This window comes from Bos javanicus, chromosome 19 (assembly GCF_032452875.1).
Source record: "Bos javanicus breed banteng chromosome 19, ARS-OSU_banteng_1.0, whole genome shotgun sequence".
Taxonomy (NCBI): Eukaryota; Metazoa; Chordata; class Mammalia; order Artiodactyla; family Bovidae; genus Bos; species Bos javanicus.
The window spans coordinates 48,625,588-48,642,655 of NC_083886.1; the positions used below are offsets into that span (position 1 = coordinate 48,625,588).

Genomic DNA, 17,068 nt, shown 5'->3' on the forward strand with positions numbered 1-17,068 from the left:
GGAGCAGAAGAAACCAGTGGCAAGGTAGGTACTTTCTAATTTTAATCTTGAAACAGCCAAGCAATCTTTCCATGTAAATCAAACACTAGTCCTCTCCAAGTTACAGTTTTGCTGAGAAGGGGACATGGAGACAGAGCTAAGTTTGGACTTCCAGTCCTAGAAACAGCAAGAATCTGGCCATACCCCCCAGCCCTACCCAGGGACCAGTTTTCTTGTCATTTGTACATGTGAATGATCTTTTGTTGTTGTTTTCTGATGTTGATGCGGTTTCTGCTTGGAGGGTCCTGAAGGGATAGGGGCTGAGGAGTGTGAAATCCCCAGGATGGGGAGAAGGAAAAGATTTGTAATTTATCGTCACCAGGGGCTCCCCTTATCCTGGGACTTTATTTCTCTTTCAGTTTCATGTGTCTGGAGCTAGAGTGCTATAAATAAGTTTCTGTTCTTGTGGCAAGAACTGGCTGAGTCTTGAAGTGGAGGCTCCAGGTAACGCCTTGTTTCTTCTTTCTGGGGAGAATAGGGGCTTCTTCCTTCGCTTCTCTTTGGTGTCGCACCCGCTGGACCCCCAAACCCATCCTTCTGACTGTAACACGTGCTCAGGTTGCCTTCTGTGCAGAAGGTACCACTGTGGGGCCGGAAAACAAACGTGCCTGTGTGCCTGTGGGGGACGATGTGGGCTTTGTGATTCACTGTAACTCAGTATTGGTAAACACAACGGGACCCAGCTCTGCCACTTTCTAGCACTGTGACCTTGGGCAAGCTCCATAGATTCTTGCTTCTCTCATCTTTGGGATGGAGGTGTCTCTGTGCTGCAAGACTGCAGGGAGAGCCTGAGGGACTGTTGGTAAGATGCTTAGCAAGCAGAGTGATTGGCTTGCTGTAGCATTCAGTAAAACTTAGCATCATCACCATCTACCACCACCACCACCATCATCGTCACCACTACCATCTTCATCGTAGTCTTAATCAACTTCTAATTGTTTCCAATCCCACATCTGGGTGTACTCCTTTTTTCTAAAGTCTGCTCTTGCCAAATAATGTGACTCCAATCTTGGCTGTGGAAGAAGAAAGACTCTTCTTGCAGACCTGACGTTCATCCTTGTTTATCTGCCCCAGAAGTAGGGGTCTGCTTGCTAAGCCCACCTATCCCCTCAGCAGCCAACTGAGGAGCTCCCACTCCCAGTCATGCAGGCTACCTCTGTAAACCACTTGCTTCAGAATTACAGCTTTCTGAACCCACAGGGATGCTCAAAGTTTCTTTTGTCCCTTTTATTACCAGCCCCACTCTTCTAGTCATCATCTGGGCTCCTGGTACCTTAAGAAGCCACACACCCCAGGAACTCTTACAGCTTCACGGTTCTGGTCTAAAAAGCATTGTAATGATGACCCAACTCTACATCTTCATCAGCAAGGTTATTGTTACTCGAACCCCACTAGCATTTTGAGAAGCGGGACTTATACGGCCTTCAGTTGCTTTTAATTGTTCTTATGATCCATCACGGGCTACCCTGGTGGCTCAGTGGTAAAGAATCTGCCTGCCAATGCAGGAGACTCCGGTTTGATCCCTGGGTTGGGAAGATGCCCTGGAGAAGGGGATGGCTACCCACTTCAGTATTCTTGCCTGGAGAATCCCATGGCCAGAGGAGTCTGGTGGGCTATAGTCCATGGGGTCACAGAGTCGGACACGACTGAGTGACTCCATAACAACAATGATCCAACATGCCTAACTCAGATTTTGGGCTTTTAATTATCACTGGGGACATTATCAAAGTTCATCAGTTTTAAGAGGTTGAGAAATCAAAGGTATAAAAAACAGTTTGATATGCTATTCCCCTCCAGTGAGTTTTTTGTTTGTTCTATGAAGAGTAGAGGAATACACATGTCACATATCCCTCCCCGTGACTCCTGCAGGAGAAAAAGTTGAATTATCTCTGTTCCCTCAACCCCCCGAGTGGATAGTCCCCAGACTCGTGCCACCTGGTGCAGTGACCCATCACATCCTTAAACAAGTTTATATCATCATATTAGGTTTTGATCTGTACTTGAAAGAATCCAAATGAAAAATAAGCAACATGAAGTGAAACCCATTTGAACACATTTGATAGAGTCTAGAAAATCATCCTGAAATGCCAGGTGTAATCTTTCTTTTTAGCTTTCAGTGGATGTTAACGGCTAAATTTTGCCACAAGCTACATAAACACATTTGACCAAAAGAAGGGGAAATAAAAAGCTAAACAGCATGAACACCCTTGAAGAAACAGAGCCAAATTCTGAGATGGTGTATAATTACGTACTAGCTACCAGATTCTGAAATAGCATGTAATATGCCAAATAGATGTTTATTTCCTCTTGGTTTTTCAAAAGTGTCCCACCCAACCACTGAGAGGCACAGCATCAGAATAACTCAGGGTGGGTTTACCCTTCCTCTCCTGCTGCTAGCAGACAGACCTGTAAAGGCACTGCTAATTTGGTGCATACCAGCCTGAAGAGTATTTTAGGCAGTTGCAGGAATAGTGTGTATAGCAGGTTTCTAAGGGCTTCAATTTGAGCCAGTTCATTAAAGGCAAGTCCAGCACAGGAAGGCGTATGTGGCAAAGGTCTATGATTTGGGAGTCACATCTGGTTATTAGGGCTTACACTATTGTACACCCTGAAATGGGGAGTCCCTTGCACATCACTGGGGTCCGAGTAAAAGCTGGGGTTTCCACAAGTAACTGGCCAAGCTCACTGATGCCCCAGGGTTTCAGTATCTACCCAGTGCAAAGTCTATCTTAGTAAATTATCCAAATACACACAGATTATCTGTATATGGACCAAGTTATTGAGGGGGTCATTAAACTCATGCAACTGATTTTTTTTTTCCATGTGGACCATTTTTAAAGTCTTTATTGAATTTGTTACAGTATTGCTTCTGTTTTATGTTGTGTGTGTGTGTGTGTGTTTAAGAGTTTTTTTTTTTTTTTTTGCCTGCAAGGCATGTAGGATCTTAGCTCCTCGATCAAGAATTGAATCCGTAGCCCCTCTGTTGGAAGGCGAAGTCTTGACCACTGGACCACCAGGGAAGTCCCATGCAACTGATTCTTAAATCCCTACTTTAAATCTTTTCTGGAAGAAGGTGAGGGACAGAGTCAATAATATAACTCATCACTATTCCCATCAAAGTAGTTTCTGTGGGTTGCTATATACTTAATTCGACAATCCTCAGAACATATTAAGGACAATCAAATTTATTTTTGTAGACCTTGTGGTGAGTGGTTTTGAAAATGCTCAATGAAGGTGGATTTGACTTTGAAGATTAGTTACAAGTCAGCTGGACCTGTGTCTGATAAACATCGTTGGTGGTCAAGTTCGCTAATGCTGGCTTTCATCAATGACAAGGCATTCAATTCAACATAGGAAAGTGACTCTGTCCTTCCCTGAAGAAGTTGTGGTCCAGTTTGATAGAAAGACATACAAAAGACAATTCCAATACAATTTCATCAACAATGAAAAAGAGGTATGAAAAGGGTGCTTTGGTATTGGAGTGATAGAAATGTTCTAAAACCAGATGATGGTGATGATAGCAAACTGGGTAAATTTAAACTTAAAACAGGTGAATTTTATGATATGTAAATTACACTTAAATAAGGTTTTGCTTTGTTTTGAAGAAGGTGCTATGGGAATAGAGAGGGTCCCATGGGAATACAGAGGGTCCCTCTAGTTCTAAGTTAAAACTATGGTCTTCACCACTCTCGCTGAGAGAATAAGGACCAGGGAAGGGAGGTTAGAGAAGTGGTGGAGGATTGGGCTGTTCTTGCTGTGGTTCTTGGGTTTGGGACCTGCCTCTGTGTGAGGGGAAAATGATGGAATTGCATACTCAGTTCTCATTTTCCATACATTTCAATCTGGAAGGTGGCAAGGCTGCAGGCAGGGAGACCGGATATGAGGATATTTTAATAAACTTGGAGATAAACCATGGAGGTTGGAACCAGGGCAATGGCCACAGGATGAGAAGGGAGGCACAAGTTCATGAGCTTTTAGGTAAACTCAGCAGGACTTGGTAACTGGCAGGGGTGGGGGTGGGGGGATTGTGCGTGGTGACAAAGAGAAAGGAGTCAGGGAAGGCTTGGGCCACCATCTTCAGAGAGGGGGTGCACAAGAGGATGATCGGGGATGGACCATGCAGAATCCACCATGGACGTGCTGAATTCAGTGTGCCTTTCCAACTCCTAGATGGAACCATCCAGCAAGCAAGTGTGTATGGGATTCTGACACTTTGAGAAGACTCAGGATTACAGATCATGAGTGTATGTGATTGCCATTGTTTAGTCGCTAAGTCATGTCTGACTCTTTTTGCAACCCCATGGACTGTAGCCCTCCAGGCTCCTCTGTCCATGGGATTTCCCAGGCAAGAATTCTGGAGTGGGTTGCCATTTCCTTCTCTAGGAGGATTTCCCGACCCAGGGATTGACCCCATGTCTCCTCCATTAGCAGGCAGGTTCTTTACCACTGAGCCACCTGGGAAGCCCCATCAGTGTATGAGTGGTAGTTAAACACATAGGAAGGGTTGAGATGGGCCATAGAACCTGTGAATTAGGAGAAAACTGGGCTGATGGAAACCTAGGGGAATTAACACGTGATGGGTAGAGCGAGGAATGTGAGTGAAACAGGAGGAAAACCAGGAGAACGTGATGTCAGGAAGCCAGAGAAGTAATGTTTCAAGAAAGAAAGAGTAATGGCCCCAAATGCAGATAAAGCTTCAGAAAACAAAGAGTTAAAAGTTATCTTAGGAGACTAACAGGCCAGTAGGTAATGGGATGCACTCGAGGGAGCAGGGAGTGGAGACAAAAGTCTAGCTGACTGTTTGGGGACATATGGAGACTAGAAAGTGCCGGGGTTGCGGCTAGAAAAGGACTCATGGTCCACAGACAGCTTTGTTCTTTTGTTCTCAGTGTGAGAGAGTTGAACGTGTTTGTGGGCTGAGACAGTAAGAAGAGAAGGAATTCCAAGGATGCAGATGAGAGGTCCACGGATGGAGAGGGGCTGGGAACACAGGGGCGTGGACCAAGCTCTCAGGTCCGGCCCCAGCAGTGAGAGTGTCCTTCTCCCCTTGAGCCTTGAGGGCTAGACAGGCATGCATCCCGGAATGGAAGGGGAAGAGCTGAGTGGGGTCCCACCTGTCGGCCTCAAGTTCTTTGGTTTCGTGTGTGTGCAAAACAGGGAGAGATGGTCCTTGTTGAAAGTACAGGAATGGGAGGTTTGAAAAAAATAAAGTTTAAACCGTGATAATGGAGGGAACTGATGGACAGAGAAAATATTGGAGTTATCCTTCATCCCTCTTCCCTCACTCTTCCTCCCTATCAGCAAGATGTCTGTGCGGCTTCTGTTGATATTTCCTGGGTCAGGCTGCTTCTCACCACCCCCACTGTCACCATGCTGGTCTCGCCTAAATTTTTATCAGTTTCCTTACAAGTTTCTCTGCAGCTTCTCTTGCCCTTTTCAGTCCTTTTCCCACACAACAGCCAGAGTGATCTTTTTTTTTTTTTCCCCCCCTAAATTCATTTATTTCTGGCTGCTCTGGGTCTTCATTGCTGCGCACAAGCTTTCTCTAGTTGCGGCGAGTGGGGAGGTTCTCTCTAGTTGTGATGTGCAGGCTTTTCGTTGCAGTGTGTTCTTTTGTTGTGAAACACAGACTCTAGGCACGTGGGCTCGGTAATTGTGGCTCACGGGCTCCAGAACGCAAGCTTGACAGCTGTGGTGCCTGGGCTCAGTTACCCTGAGGCACCTGGGATCCTCCCACACCAGGGATGAAACTGGTGTCTCCTGCATTGCAAGGCAGATTCTTAACCACTGGACCATCAGGGAAGCCCCTGAAGTGATCTTTTTAAAAAGGTAAATCAGGTCATACCACTCTCCTGCTTTAAATTGTTTAATAATTCTCACTGGGATAAGAGTAAGCGCCAAAGACCAAGCTTTGCCCTGAGAGACTCGATGTGATCTGGTCCCATCCACATCCTCCCTTAGTGTTTCAGCCAAGCTGACCTTCTTTTGTTTGCACCATTAGTTCCCGCCACAGGGCCTTTGCACCTGCTTCCTTGCTGCTCAGGATGCTCTGACCAGCTCTTTCCCATCATTTTACCTCCAGGATCAAATGTTATTTCCTCAAAGAAGATGCCTTGCCTATGTAAAAGAGCATCACCCCACCCCCTTTACCTCTGTTTTACTGGCCTCATTAAATTTATCATATATATTATATTGTCTCACATATTAATTTACTTGTGTGTGTAGCTTGTTTCTCAGTCATAGAATAAGAACTCGGGGAGAGAAGGGACTTTGTTCAGAATGTTGTTGTTGTTCACTCACTCAGTCACGTCCAACTCTTTTCTGCCCCATGGACTGTAGCCAGCCATGTCCCTCTGTCCACAGGATTTCCCAGGCAAGAATACTGGAGTGGGTTGCCATTTTCTTCTCCAGGGGATCATCCCAACCCAGGGATCGAATCCAAGTCTCCTGCATTAGCACGTGGACTCTTTACCACTTGAGCCACCAGGGCAGCCCCGTTCAGGACACAGTAGGCACTTAATAATAATTATTATTTATAAAAACAGTGTTGAAAGTGTCCTTATTAACAAGCACAGTGTTGAAAGCCCAAGTGAGATTAGAAAATAAAGCTGCAAGTGACTCCAAGCTGCGCGGTTGTGCGGTTTTCTTCAGGAGAGACCATCACATAATAAGATTGATCTTCTTACGTGCCTGTTCCGAAGACAGTTTCAAGCAAGTGTGTCCAAACCTGGGCTCTGTGGCACAGGCATCTTTGTGGAAAGCAGAGGGCCTCCCAGTGTGACCAGTTCGGATGTTTACGTTCTAATTATCTTATAGAAATCCCCTCAATTCTACAGCCTTGGAGGTGGATTGACAAGAGTAGGAGGCAATTGCTGACTTCATTTCCAGGCCCAGAGCTGAACTGTATTATACAGGTGAAATCAGGTTACTGAGATCGGTCTGGTTGCCTTGGTGACACGGGAGGTTCGGTTATATTTGAAATTGCCAAGAAGGGGAAAAGCCTGATGGTGACAGGTCTCTGTTCTCCTTCGGGAAGGAGCACGTTTCGATCCTCAGCTGAAGCTAAGGATGTGCCTCCTTGGTTGCTGAGGGTGACCTCCAGCCAGTGGGCTGAGTGACACTTTCTAACTGCTCCCAGAATCCCACAAGCCAGTCTGGTAGGTTTGTCCCACGCCAGCTCTGGGTAATTACATCATGACTTCTCAGGCTCCCTGTCTGTTTTGTTTTTGCATGTAAACACTGTAACTAGGGTGACGAAGAGTTAGCTTGTTGTAAAATGTGTTAACCACCTTTCTTCTGGCTGCAGGACAACGGAAGGGTGTGTTGTTTGATAAATGGTAGGGTGACCCGGTTAACTCCTTAATGTCTTTTTTTTCTTGATTGCTGGTTTATCCAATTTAAGCCCTGATGTCATTTATTGATAAGGTTTGTGTGCCAAGCCCTGGGCTAAATACTTAAAAAATGTTATTTCATTTCCATGAGGATATAATGGGGGGGGGGCGGGCACAATTATCCCCACTGTACAGATGAGGAAACAGACTCTGAGAAGTAGCTTTTCATTGGTCACACAGCTGTTAAGTATGGGGTTTTGAGATTTTTTTTTTTTTACAGATTTTTTTTGTTGTTGTTGTTATGGACCATTTTTAAAGTCTTTACTGAATTTGTTACAATATTGCTTCTAGTTTTTTTAAATATATTTTTAATTAGAGGATAATTGTTTTACTATGTTGTGCTGGTTTCTGCTGTACAACAGGCTGAATCAGCCGTAAGCATACATATATCGCTGCCCCCCACCACCCTCTTGAACCTCCCTCCTACCTCCTCATCCCCATTTCTCTAGGTTGTCCCAGAGCACCAGGTTGAGCTCCTTGTGATCTACAGGCAACTTCCCACCGGCTATCTATTTCACACGTGGCAGTGTGTATGTTTCCGTGCTCTGCTCTCAATTCGTCCCACCCTCTCCTTCCTCGCCTGTGTCCACAAGTCTGTTTTGTATGTCTGTGTCTCATTGCTGCCCTGCAGATAGGCTCATCAGTACCATTGTTCTAGATTCCACGTATATGCATTAATACACTGCTTCTGTTTTACTTTTTTTTTTTGGCTTTGAAACATGTGGGATTTTAGTTCCCAGAGCAGGGATCAAACCTGCACCCCCTGCATTAGAAGGCGAAGTCTTAACTACTGGACTGCCAGGGAAGTCCCAAGCGTGGGGTTTGGCTTTTGGAAACCTGTTACTGCTTCTCATATACCAGTACCGTTTCCCCGATTCTCTCCTCATACTGCTGGTGGAAGAGAATTCTCACTTCCTGCTATTACCTGGTATTCTGAGTCCACCTTGTGCTGCATGTCCCGCAGATATTGAACATCACTGACGAACTTCTGCCTGTCCTTTGCTTCGTGTAACATGATTCTTAATCCCCGACCTGCGTATAGAAGATGAATAAATGTGCTGTGATATAACCCTTTGTTGCTTTGCCATTTGGGGACTTCTCTTAGTATAATTGCTTTTATTCTCTTATTAATCTCATGTCCATTGTTGGAAGGGCACAGATGCTCCTTTCAGACTCAGAGGACTCTTTGTCTGGGTGTCGATGCCCTTACAGCCCTCTTGTTCCAGACATAAATAATGTAGCCACTTTCATCAGCTGGCTTCAGCCAGCCTGTCCTGGTTACTCAGAGGGAGTTAGACCGGCAGAAGCAGTTTGACCACACGACAAAAAAGAACCTAGCTCGATTAGCAATGACCGAAGCTCTGAGCCCCGTGGTCACATAAACGCATGGACTCTACAATGATCACACCCCTATTCCAATTCAGGCACTCCGCTGGGCATGGGGGTCAGGTGGTCTGGATGATGACATGGCCCTGGGCTTTGTGTTTCTCAATCTAGGGTGGAAGCCAGCACTGAATATGGTAGTCCCCCAGCCCCTCAGACTCCACATGGCCCTCTCACAAACTGCTCCTCCTCCCAAGTTTTCTGGAGGGAACGTTGGCATCAACCAGCTGGCTGCCCAAGCAAGTAACCTGGGTGGCTTCCTTCACCCTGCCCCCTCCTAGCCCAACCATATGAAAACCAAGTCCTGATGGTTTTCATCCCTGAGTATCCCTGGGATCCATCATGATTAGAGCACAGGCACTAGTGTGAGACTCTCTGGGTTCAAACCCCAAGTCTTAGAACTTGACAGTGGACCCTGATGCTGATAAGTGCGACGGAGCGGAAACACCGGGTCTCTGAGAAACTGTCATTGGGGGAGGGGGAGGCAAGGTTTTCCTTAGGGAAGGATACTGGCTTTGCTAAGGAGTGAGCTGGGCTGGAAATGGGACAGAAAGGATCTGGGACAGAAAGGACAAAAAGTACAGAGGTTTCAGGGCAGGAAGGGGATGGGGCAGCTGGAACACAGGGAGGCCAGGAAAGCCACGGAAGGGCTGTGGGCCCAGCTCACAAGGAGCCTTGGAGGTTGGATTCAAAGAGTCATATAAAGCCCCTGGAAGGTTCCATTCAGGGGAAGGACATGATTAGATCTGCATTTTTAAAGTTCCCTTCAGGGGATTCCCTGGTGGTCTGGGGGTGAAGACTTCATGTTCTCACTGCTAGGGGCCCAGATTCAATCCCTGGTCGGGGAAGTAAGATCCTATAAGCTGTAGCCAAAACCAAAACAAAGCCAAAGGTCCCTCCAGCTGTAGGATAGAGACTGGATGGAGGGTGGGGGAGGAGGTAGAGGAAGAATGGAAGTGGACAGGCCACTGGGGACATGTTAGAGGAATCTACGTAAGATGGTGCCCAGACTTGGGTCACAACTGGAGGGGAAGAGGAGGAGGAGCTCATAGCTACTGTTTATGGAGCCTCTGGAAGTGCTAAGCAGTGTTTGACACATTTAAACATACTAACTCACACAATCTTCACCATTGCAGCAAAAATTAGATCTCTTTTGCAGATGAGGAAACTGAGGCACAAAGGGATTAAGTAACTTGTCTAAGGTTACAGAGCTGGTAAGCCCAAGAGTTGGGGTTTGAACCCAGGGAGTCTCATGCCAGTGCCCACGCTCTAATCATGATCAGTTCAAGGGACACTGAGGAGGGAAAAATCATCAGGTCTTGGTGATAATAAAAATGACATGATAATAAAAAAGATGGAGGTATAAAGGCAGCAGGCTGCCCAGGTTACTGGCTTGGGCAGCCAGATGGTTGATGCCAATCCTCCCTTCAGAAAACTTGGAATGAGGAGCAGGTTTGTGAGAAAATAATGGAGATTTTGAGGGGGCCGGGGACAGCAAATGGAGATGTCGAGTAAGCAGTTAGATATACTGCTCTGGAGCTGACTAGAGAAGTGAAGACTGGGGCGTTGCTGGCATTTTGGTAACAGCTGCAGTGGAAGGCAGGGTGGGTATTGAAAAGAGAATGATCACCCAGGACAAAATTCTGAGGACCACTGGATTTTAAGAACAGGAAAGGCAGCAGAAGAGAAACTCTGGGAAGAAGCCAGAGAGGCAGGAGGAAAACCGAGAATCAGGTGGGCGCAGTTTCACAGATGCTGAGAAGTGCGTGTTTCAAGGAGGAGATTATTAATAACCTTGGTGAGAGCCTTTTAGTGGAGTGACGGGGCCAAAGACAGATTGCACTGAGTTGCGTAAATGTGAGGTAAGGAAGTGCAGACGATGCTTTCAAGAAGTTTGTCTCTGACTGGTGTGGTCTAAATTTATGACAAAAACATTGAATTAGTTAATGGCATAGTTCATAGTGAGTCTACTGGCTTTCATTTATAAGGTCATCAGGGGCCTATTAACCAGTGAAGCTCTTTTACTTATTTCTATCTATCTATCTATCTATATATTTTTTTTTAACTGAGATATAATTGACATATGGGCTTCCTTGGTGGCTCAGTGGTAAGGAACCTGCCTGCCAATGCAGGAGACACACACAGGTTTGATCCCTGGGTTGGGAAGATCCCCTGGAGAAGGAAATGGCGACCCATTCCAGTATTCTTGCCTGGGAAATCCCATGGACAGAGGAGCCTGACATAACTAAGCGCTACCTCATTGACATATAACATCATATTAGTTTCAGGAGTACATTGGTATTTGTATGTATTGTGAAAGGAACACCACCATGAGTCTAGTTAATATCTGTCAGCCCACATCATTACAATTATTTTTTGTTCTTGTGATGAGAACTTCTAAGATCTATTCTGTTAGCAATGTTCACATATACTGTGTTATTAACTATAGTTACTATGTTGTACATTGCATCCTTAGTATTTATTTAATAACAGAAAGTATGTACTCTCTAGCTCCTTTGCCATTTCACTCTCTTCCTACTCCATGCCTCTGGCAACCACCAAGCTGTTCTCTGTATGCTCTCTGCATCCATGAGTTTGGTGATTTCATTTTTTAGATTCCACATATGAGAGAGATCATGGTATTTTGTCTCTCTCTGACTTATTTCACTTAGCCCTTAAGGTCAATCATGTAGTCACAAATGCCAAGGTTTCCTCCTTTTTTATAGATGAATAATATTCCATTATGTGTGTGTGTGTGTGTGAGAGAGAGAGAGAGAGAGAGTGTGTGTGCGTCCATGAGTATGTGCATGCTCAGTCATGTCCAACTCTTTGTGACCCCATGGACAAGCTCCGCCAGGCCCCTCTGTCCATGGAATTTTCCAGGCAAGAATCCTTTAGTGGGTTGCCATTTCCTTCTCCAGGGGATCTTTATAGATACACCACATTTTCTTTATCCATTCGTCCATTGATAAGACATTTCAGTTGCTTCCATGTCTAGGTTATTGTAAATAATGCTGCAATGAACCTAGGGGTGCATATATTAATATCTTTTTGAGTTAGTGTTTTCATTTCCTTTGGATTAAATACCCAGGACTGAAATTGCTGTGTCAAATGCAGTTCTATTTTTAATTTTTTGGAGGAACCTCCATACTGTTTTCCATAATGGCTGCACCAATTTACATTCCCATGAACAGTGCACATGGGTTTTTCTCCTCATCTTTGCCAACACTTGTCATCAACACTTGTTGTTTCTTTCTTTTTGATAAAAGCCATTCAAACACATGTGAAGTGGTATCTCGTTGTGGTTTTGATTTGCATTTCCCTGATTAGTGATGTTGAACACCTTTTCATGCACCTGTTGGCCACCTGTATGTCTTCTTTGGGAAAAAGTCTATTCAGATCAGCTCATTTTAAAAATCAGGTTGTTTATCTGCTATTGAGTTGTATGAGTTATTTATATATTTTGTATATTAACCCCTGATTAGATATATGATTTGCAAATATTTTCTCCCATTCTGTGGGCTTGCTTTTTCATTTTGTTGATGGTTTTCTTTGCTGTGCAGAAGCCTTTTAGTTTGATGGAGGCCCACTTGTTGATTTTTGCTTTTGTTGCCACATTTAAAAAATCCATTGCAAGGACCAATATTGAAGAATTTACTATCTTAGTTCTTTTAGGAGTTTTATGGTTTGGGGTCTTATGTTCAAATTTTTAATCCATTTTGAGTTGATGTCTGTGTGTGGTGTAAGACAGTGGTCCAGTTTCATTCTTTTGCATGTGCCTGTCCAGTTTTCCCAACATTGTTCATTGAAGAGGCTATCTTTTCCCCTCTGTATATTCTTGGTTCCTTTGTCATAAATTGACCACATATACATGGGTTTATTTCTCTATTCTGTTCCATTCATCTATATGTCTATTTTTCTTCCAATATCATACTGTTTTCATTACTATAGCACTGTAATATAGTTTGAAATCAAGACGAGTGATGCCTCCAGCTTGGTTCTTCTTTCCTACATGTGTTTTTTAATGATAGTCATGTGACAGATGCTGCTGGAGGCTCTGGAGAAACAGCAAGATAAGGCAGAGGACATTCTTGACCTCAGGTGTCTGTATTCTATGGCTCTCCTTCCTTGTTTGGTTTATTTTTCCAGTTGTTCAGGTATTGGCAGAATCAGGTTGCCTCTGACTCATGGTGACCCAGTGTCTGGTCTGGTCTCTATGAAATCTTGCAAGATTTATCATTGAGCCCCAAACAATATCGTCTAGGAACTTGTGTTGGCCCCTTGGGGCATATTTTCTCTCATTTATAGCAAGTTGATCTTTGTGAGTCAGAATCCAAAACTACAATCTGATAGGTAGTTCCACAGATGACACACAAAGCCTAAATTTTGTCTCTGAGAATTTTAATAGTCATTTATGGAAGTCTAATTTAAGAGACTGCTTTTAACTTTTCATATGAATTTGTACCTGCATAGAATAAACTTATGTTCCCACGCTTTTCAGAAAACAATGGTGTTAAAACTGGCAGAAAGATGAATCCCTGCTGCTACTGATGGAAAGAAAAGCCTGTCTGAATATTAATCAGGCAGAGAACATAAGGATTCACAATGAAAATATGTTAATGTTCACTAAAAGAGTGCATCCCAGAATCCACTTGGATGATACATTTTGGTTACAAAATTAACCTGGAAAAACCAGCTAATCTCTCCTGGCTTTAATGCCGTGTTATTTTAAGGAGGCTTCTCAGTCAAGAGACATGAAATAATTTTGTCTAAAGAGGTGGGAAATAGCATTATCTGAATTACTCCATGCTAGGTTACCTCTGACTTCACAATCACCTACCAAATAATGGACTTTAAAATTGCCTACAAGTCTCTTTGTCCTCCCATAAACTCTCTATGACTGGACTATAAAATCAATATTTGGAAGCATCGTGGTGCCACATTTAATCTCTTACTTAAATACATCAATACTTTGTGAGATTAAACAAATACTCTAGGCCCCAAAGAAACAGATTATTAGAGCTAGATCAAGGAGATGATGGGTAGGTCACCACAGTTTAGGTGAACATCCTCCACATTTCTGAAGTGGCGCTTGAACTTCATACTGGACTTCGGGTTTGGAAAACTGAGCAGGAGGAACCAGAAATGGAAATCACTATATGGAAATAAATCCACATGAGATCATGCTTCATGTGTGGATCTCAGCTTTGTGGGCCTACTCAACCAGATGGCCATTTGAAGCCCCAATTTTTTTCTTAGCAAATACAGGCAGGTGGAGGGGAGGAGAGTGATAATAACATGTGGGCAGGGAGCATGTTTCTAAAACAGCATTCTGTATTCTCTGCTGTTTCTCACCTTTGAACTGCTTCTCAATTCAATATCCACTCATGGTTATGCACACTTCTGTTTTAAGTCTCTGGTGATAATGTGCCAGTTTGGGGCTTTAGAAATCCACAGGAGAAGCCATATTAAGTCAGGAGAGGGAGCAGGAAATGAGAAGAGAGGAGGAGGAGGCATGTGGGAGAGGAAGTCCTACTTGGCTGAAAGCGAGAGTGAACAATTCTTCTTGGCCTCAAAATTCTACACGTCTGTGAAAGTTCAGGGAGGAATATTCTAAGAACTTTGTGACATATGCCTTCCTCTCTAGTGTCAATTTCCAGTGAATTCAGACTTAATTTCCCTGACTAAGGGGAAACAAAGTCTGACTGCCGAATATATTTCTTCCAGTGCTCTAAAAAAATCACATGTGCTGTCTTTCTGTTCTATGGTCACGTTTCACAAAAAGGAATTGATGGGAAGGGAGTTCTTTTTATTATTAATAATAATCAAGCCATTTCACTGTTTTCTTATGATGTTCTCATATTATGCTGCTTCTGCTATGTCACTTCAGTCGTGTCGGACTCTGTGTGATCCCATAGACGGCAGCCCACTAGGCTCCCCCATCCCTGGGATTCTCCAGGCAAGAACACTGGAGTGGGTTGCCATTTCCTTCTCCAATGCACGAAGGTGAAAAGTGAAAAAGTGAAGTCGCTCAGTTGTGTCTGACTCTTAGCGACCCCATGGACTGCAGCCCACCAGGCTCCTCCATCCATGGGATTTTCCAGGCAAGAGTACTGGAGTAGGGTGCCGTTGCCTTCTCCATCTCATATTATAAGTGTCATCAAAATGAATACGTTATTGGTTCACTCACAAAGAAAAATGTCAATGTAAGCCCCTCTTTCAAGTTAAGGTTCCTCTGAACCAAAACCTAAATGGCTGTATTTATATTTATACTTGATCATCAGGTTTATGGGCTTCCTTGGTGGCTCAGATAGTAAAGAATCTGCCTGGAATGTGGGAGACCTGGGTTCAATCACTAGGATGGGAAGATCCCCTGGAGGAGGGCATGGCAACCCACTCCAGTATTCTTGCCTGGAGAATCCTCATGGACAGAGGAGCCTGGCGCGCTACAGACTACTGGGTAGCAAAGAGTTGGGCAGGACTGAGTGACTAAGCACTGCACATCAGGTTTATAAATCTCCCACCTTTCCATAACTCGGTGCTGGGAAGAAGGATTGTAGAGGCTTTATTCATCTTCTTTACACAATTAATTTGTAATAACAAAGATTACAAAATTTGTTAAAATTTAACTTTCAAAAATCTTAAAAATTCGAAAAATCTGTAAAAAAAAAAATCTTAACTTACAAAAATATTTTGAGTATAGGCGACAAATATGAGTGATTTAGGCTCACTCTTCCTAACATTCCACTACTGAGAGAATAATACTATGACCGAAGAAAAAGACGGGGAACTGAGGGGGGCGAGGGTAGATGGTTTGACTCTTCCATCCGATTTGCCTAGGAGATCGGGGGCGGGGTTGGGGTGCAGTACTGTAAATGGCTTATGAGAAAAGTTCTTTGGCGTTGACTTCCCTTTATCAATCAAACCGTGAAAGAGCCGGACGGTCATACACTGACCATCAAGCCCAGAAAAGACAGACTCAACGTGTAACTGGGAAACTCTGGGGCTGGGCGGGGATGTCACAGGCTGGACCAGCAATTCGATGCTCTCAACAATACTAATAATTTCTCACTGAGGGGCCGGAAGGGCCGTGAACCGTATACTTCTCTTGGAGTATGGGGGGGAAGTTATGTGGATGCAAGGGGCCTGCCAGAGTGCAAATACAGGACCCCCACACCGTGTCTGAGGTAGAAAAATGCGGGGGGTGTGGCCAGCTGAGAGGGAGTGACCAAGTCCTTAGGATTTAGGCGGGATTCCGCACCCCCCTCCCCCTCAACCCCGTCCCAGAATCGGAGTCGTCTCAAGGAAAAGTGATCTCCCATCTTTTTCCCCCACATCCTCGGAGGACCAGGGGCCGCGCGGTCGCGGGGGCGGCCGGGCCGGCCGTTACCTTGCGGGTCAGTCCTCTCCCCCTGGAAGGGGCTAAAGGGGCCGAGGGGCGGGGCAGGCGGGCCGGTCCAGGGCGGAGGAGCCGCCCATCAATCGCGCGGGGCTGTCCCGGTGCTCTTCTTCCTCCTCGCTCTTCTCTCCCGCCTCTACCGGCCCCTCTTCCTCCTCCTCCCCGGAGGCAGCTTTTGGCGGCGGCGGTCGGGCTTGCTAGGGGCGGAGGCGGTGGGGGCGGCTGCCTAGCGTCCTCCCGTTTCCTTGGTAACCCGGCCCCCGCCCTCCTCTCGCGGCCGTGGGGGCGGGGCGGGGCTGCGGCCGTGGAGGTCCTGAACCCGGACTTGGGAGCCCGGCCGGTTGCCGTGGGAACTAGTCGGGATGCTATCCGGAAGGCCAAGTGGCGATGGCGGCAAGCGAAGAAGAGGTGCTGAAGGAGTCGGATTGGCTTTGTCTTGATGTCCAAAGCCCAGACCTAGATATTGAGGCCTTCGCTCCTGCCCGGATTAGTGCTGAAGAATGAAAACCAGAGGGGAAAGTATTTTTAATCGAATAAAATAATATTAAAGGCAACACAACGGTAGAGGGAAAGAGTGCAGCCCTGCAGTCTGAGCTGCACAGGGGATCTCTGAAATGTCTGCGCCAACATAAAAAGGAAGAAATAAATGACTAAGGGGGTCACCCCATCAATGGTAGATCAGAGACAGGAGTCCGGTTTTCTCTTGGTTGTCAGTAATCTTGGCTGCTTTTCCCAAGGCTCTTGGAGGTTTAGACTAGTGCCCACAGATTTGCAAAGAAGGCGCCTGAGCCTGTGCTAGATACGCCCTCTGTCAGGTTTATTTTTGTCTGTGGTTTTCGTAGGCAAAGATGACTCT

At 45.2% G+C, this 17,068-nt stretch overlaps 1 protein-coding gene across 8 annotated transcripts in view; it reads right to left on the minus strand.

Moving 5' to 3' along the window:
* The window catches only part of MARCHF10 (membrane associated ring-CH-type finger 10), a 100,040-nt gene extending 83,556 nt beyond the window's left edge, over positions 1-16,484 (minus strand). For 4 of the 8 annotated variants that reach the window (XR_009731409.1, XM_061392280.1, XM_061392281.1 and 1 more), the window contains exons 1-2: positions 16,204-16,482; positions 8,356-8,462 (exon numbers count right to left, since the gene is read on the minus strand). Coding sequence is in view for 6 of the 8 variants with exons in the window: in XM_061392280.1 (XP_061248264.1) it covers positions 8,356-8,445 (90 nt within the window). In the remaining 2 variants the exon portion in view is untranslated. Of the gene's footprint in view, positions 1-8,355; positions 8,463-10,607; positions 10,701-14,168; positions 14,371-16,203 lie in introns of those variants that run through there. The other 4 variants (XR_009731410.1, XM_061392278.1, XM_061392279.1 and 1 more) reach the window with 4 other exon arrangements.
* Positions 16,485-17,068: the final 584 nt, after the last annotated feature.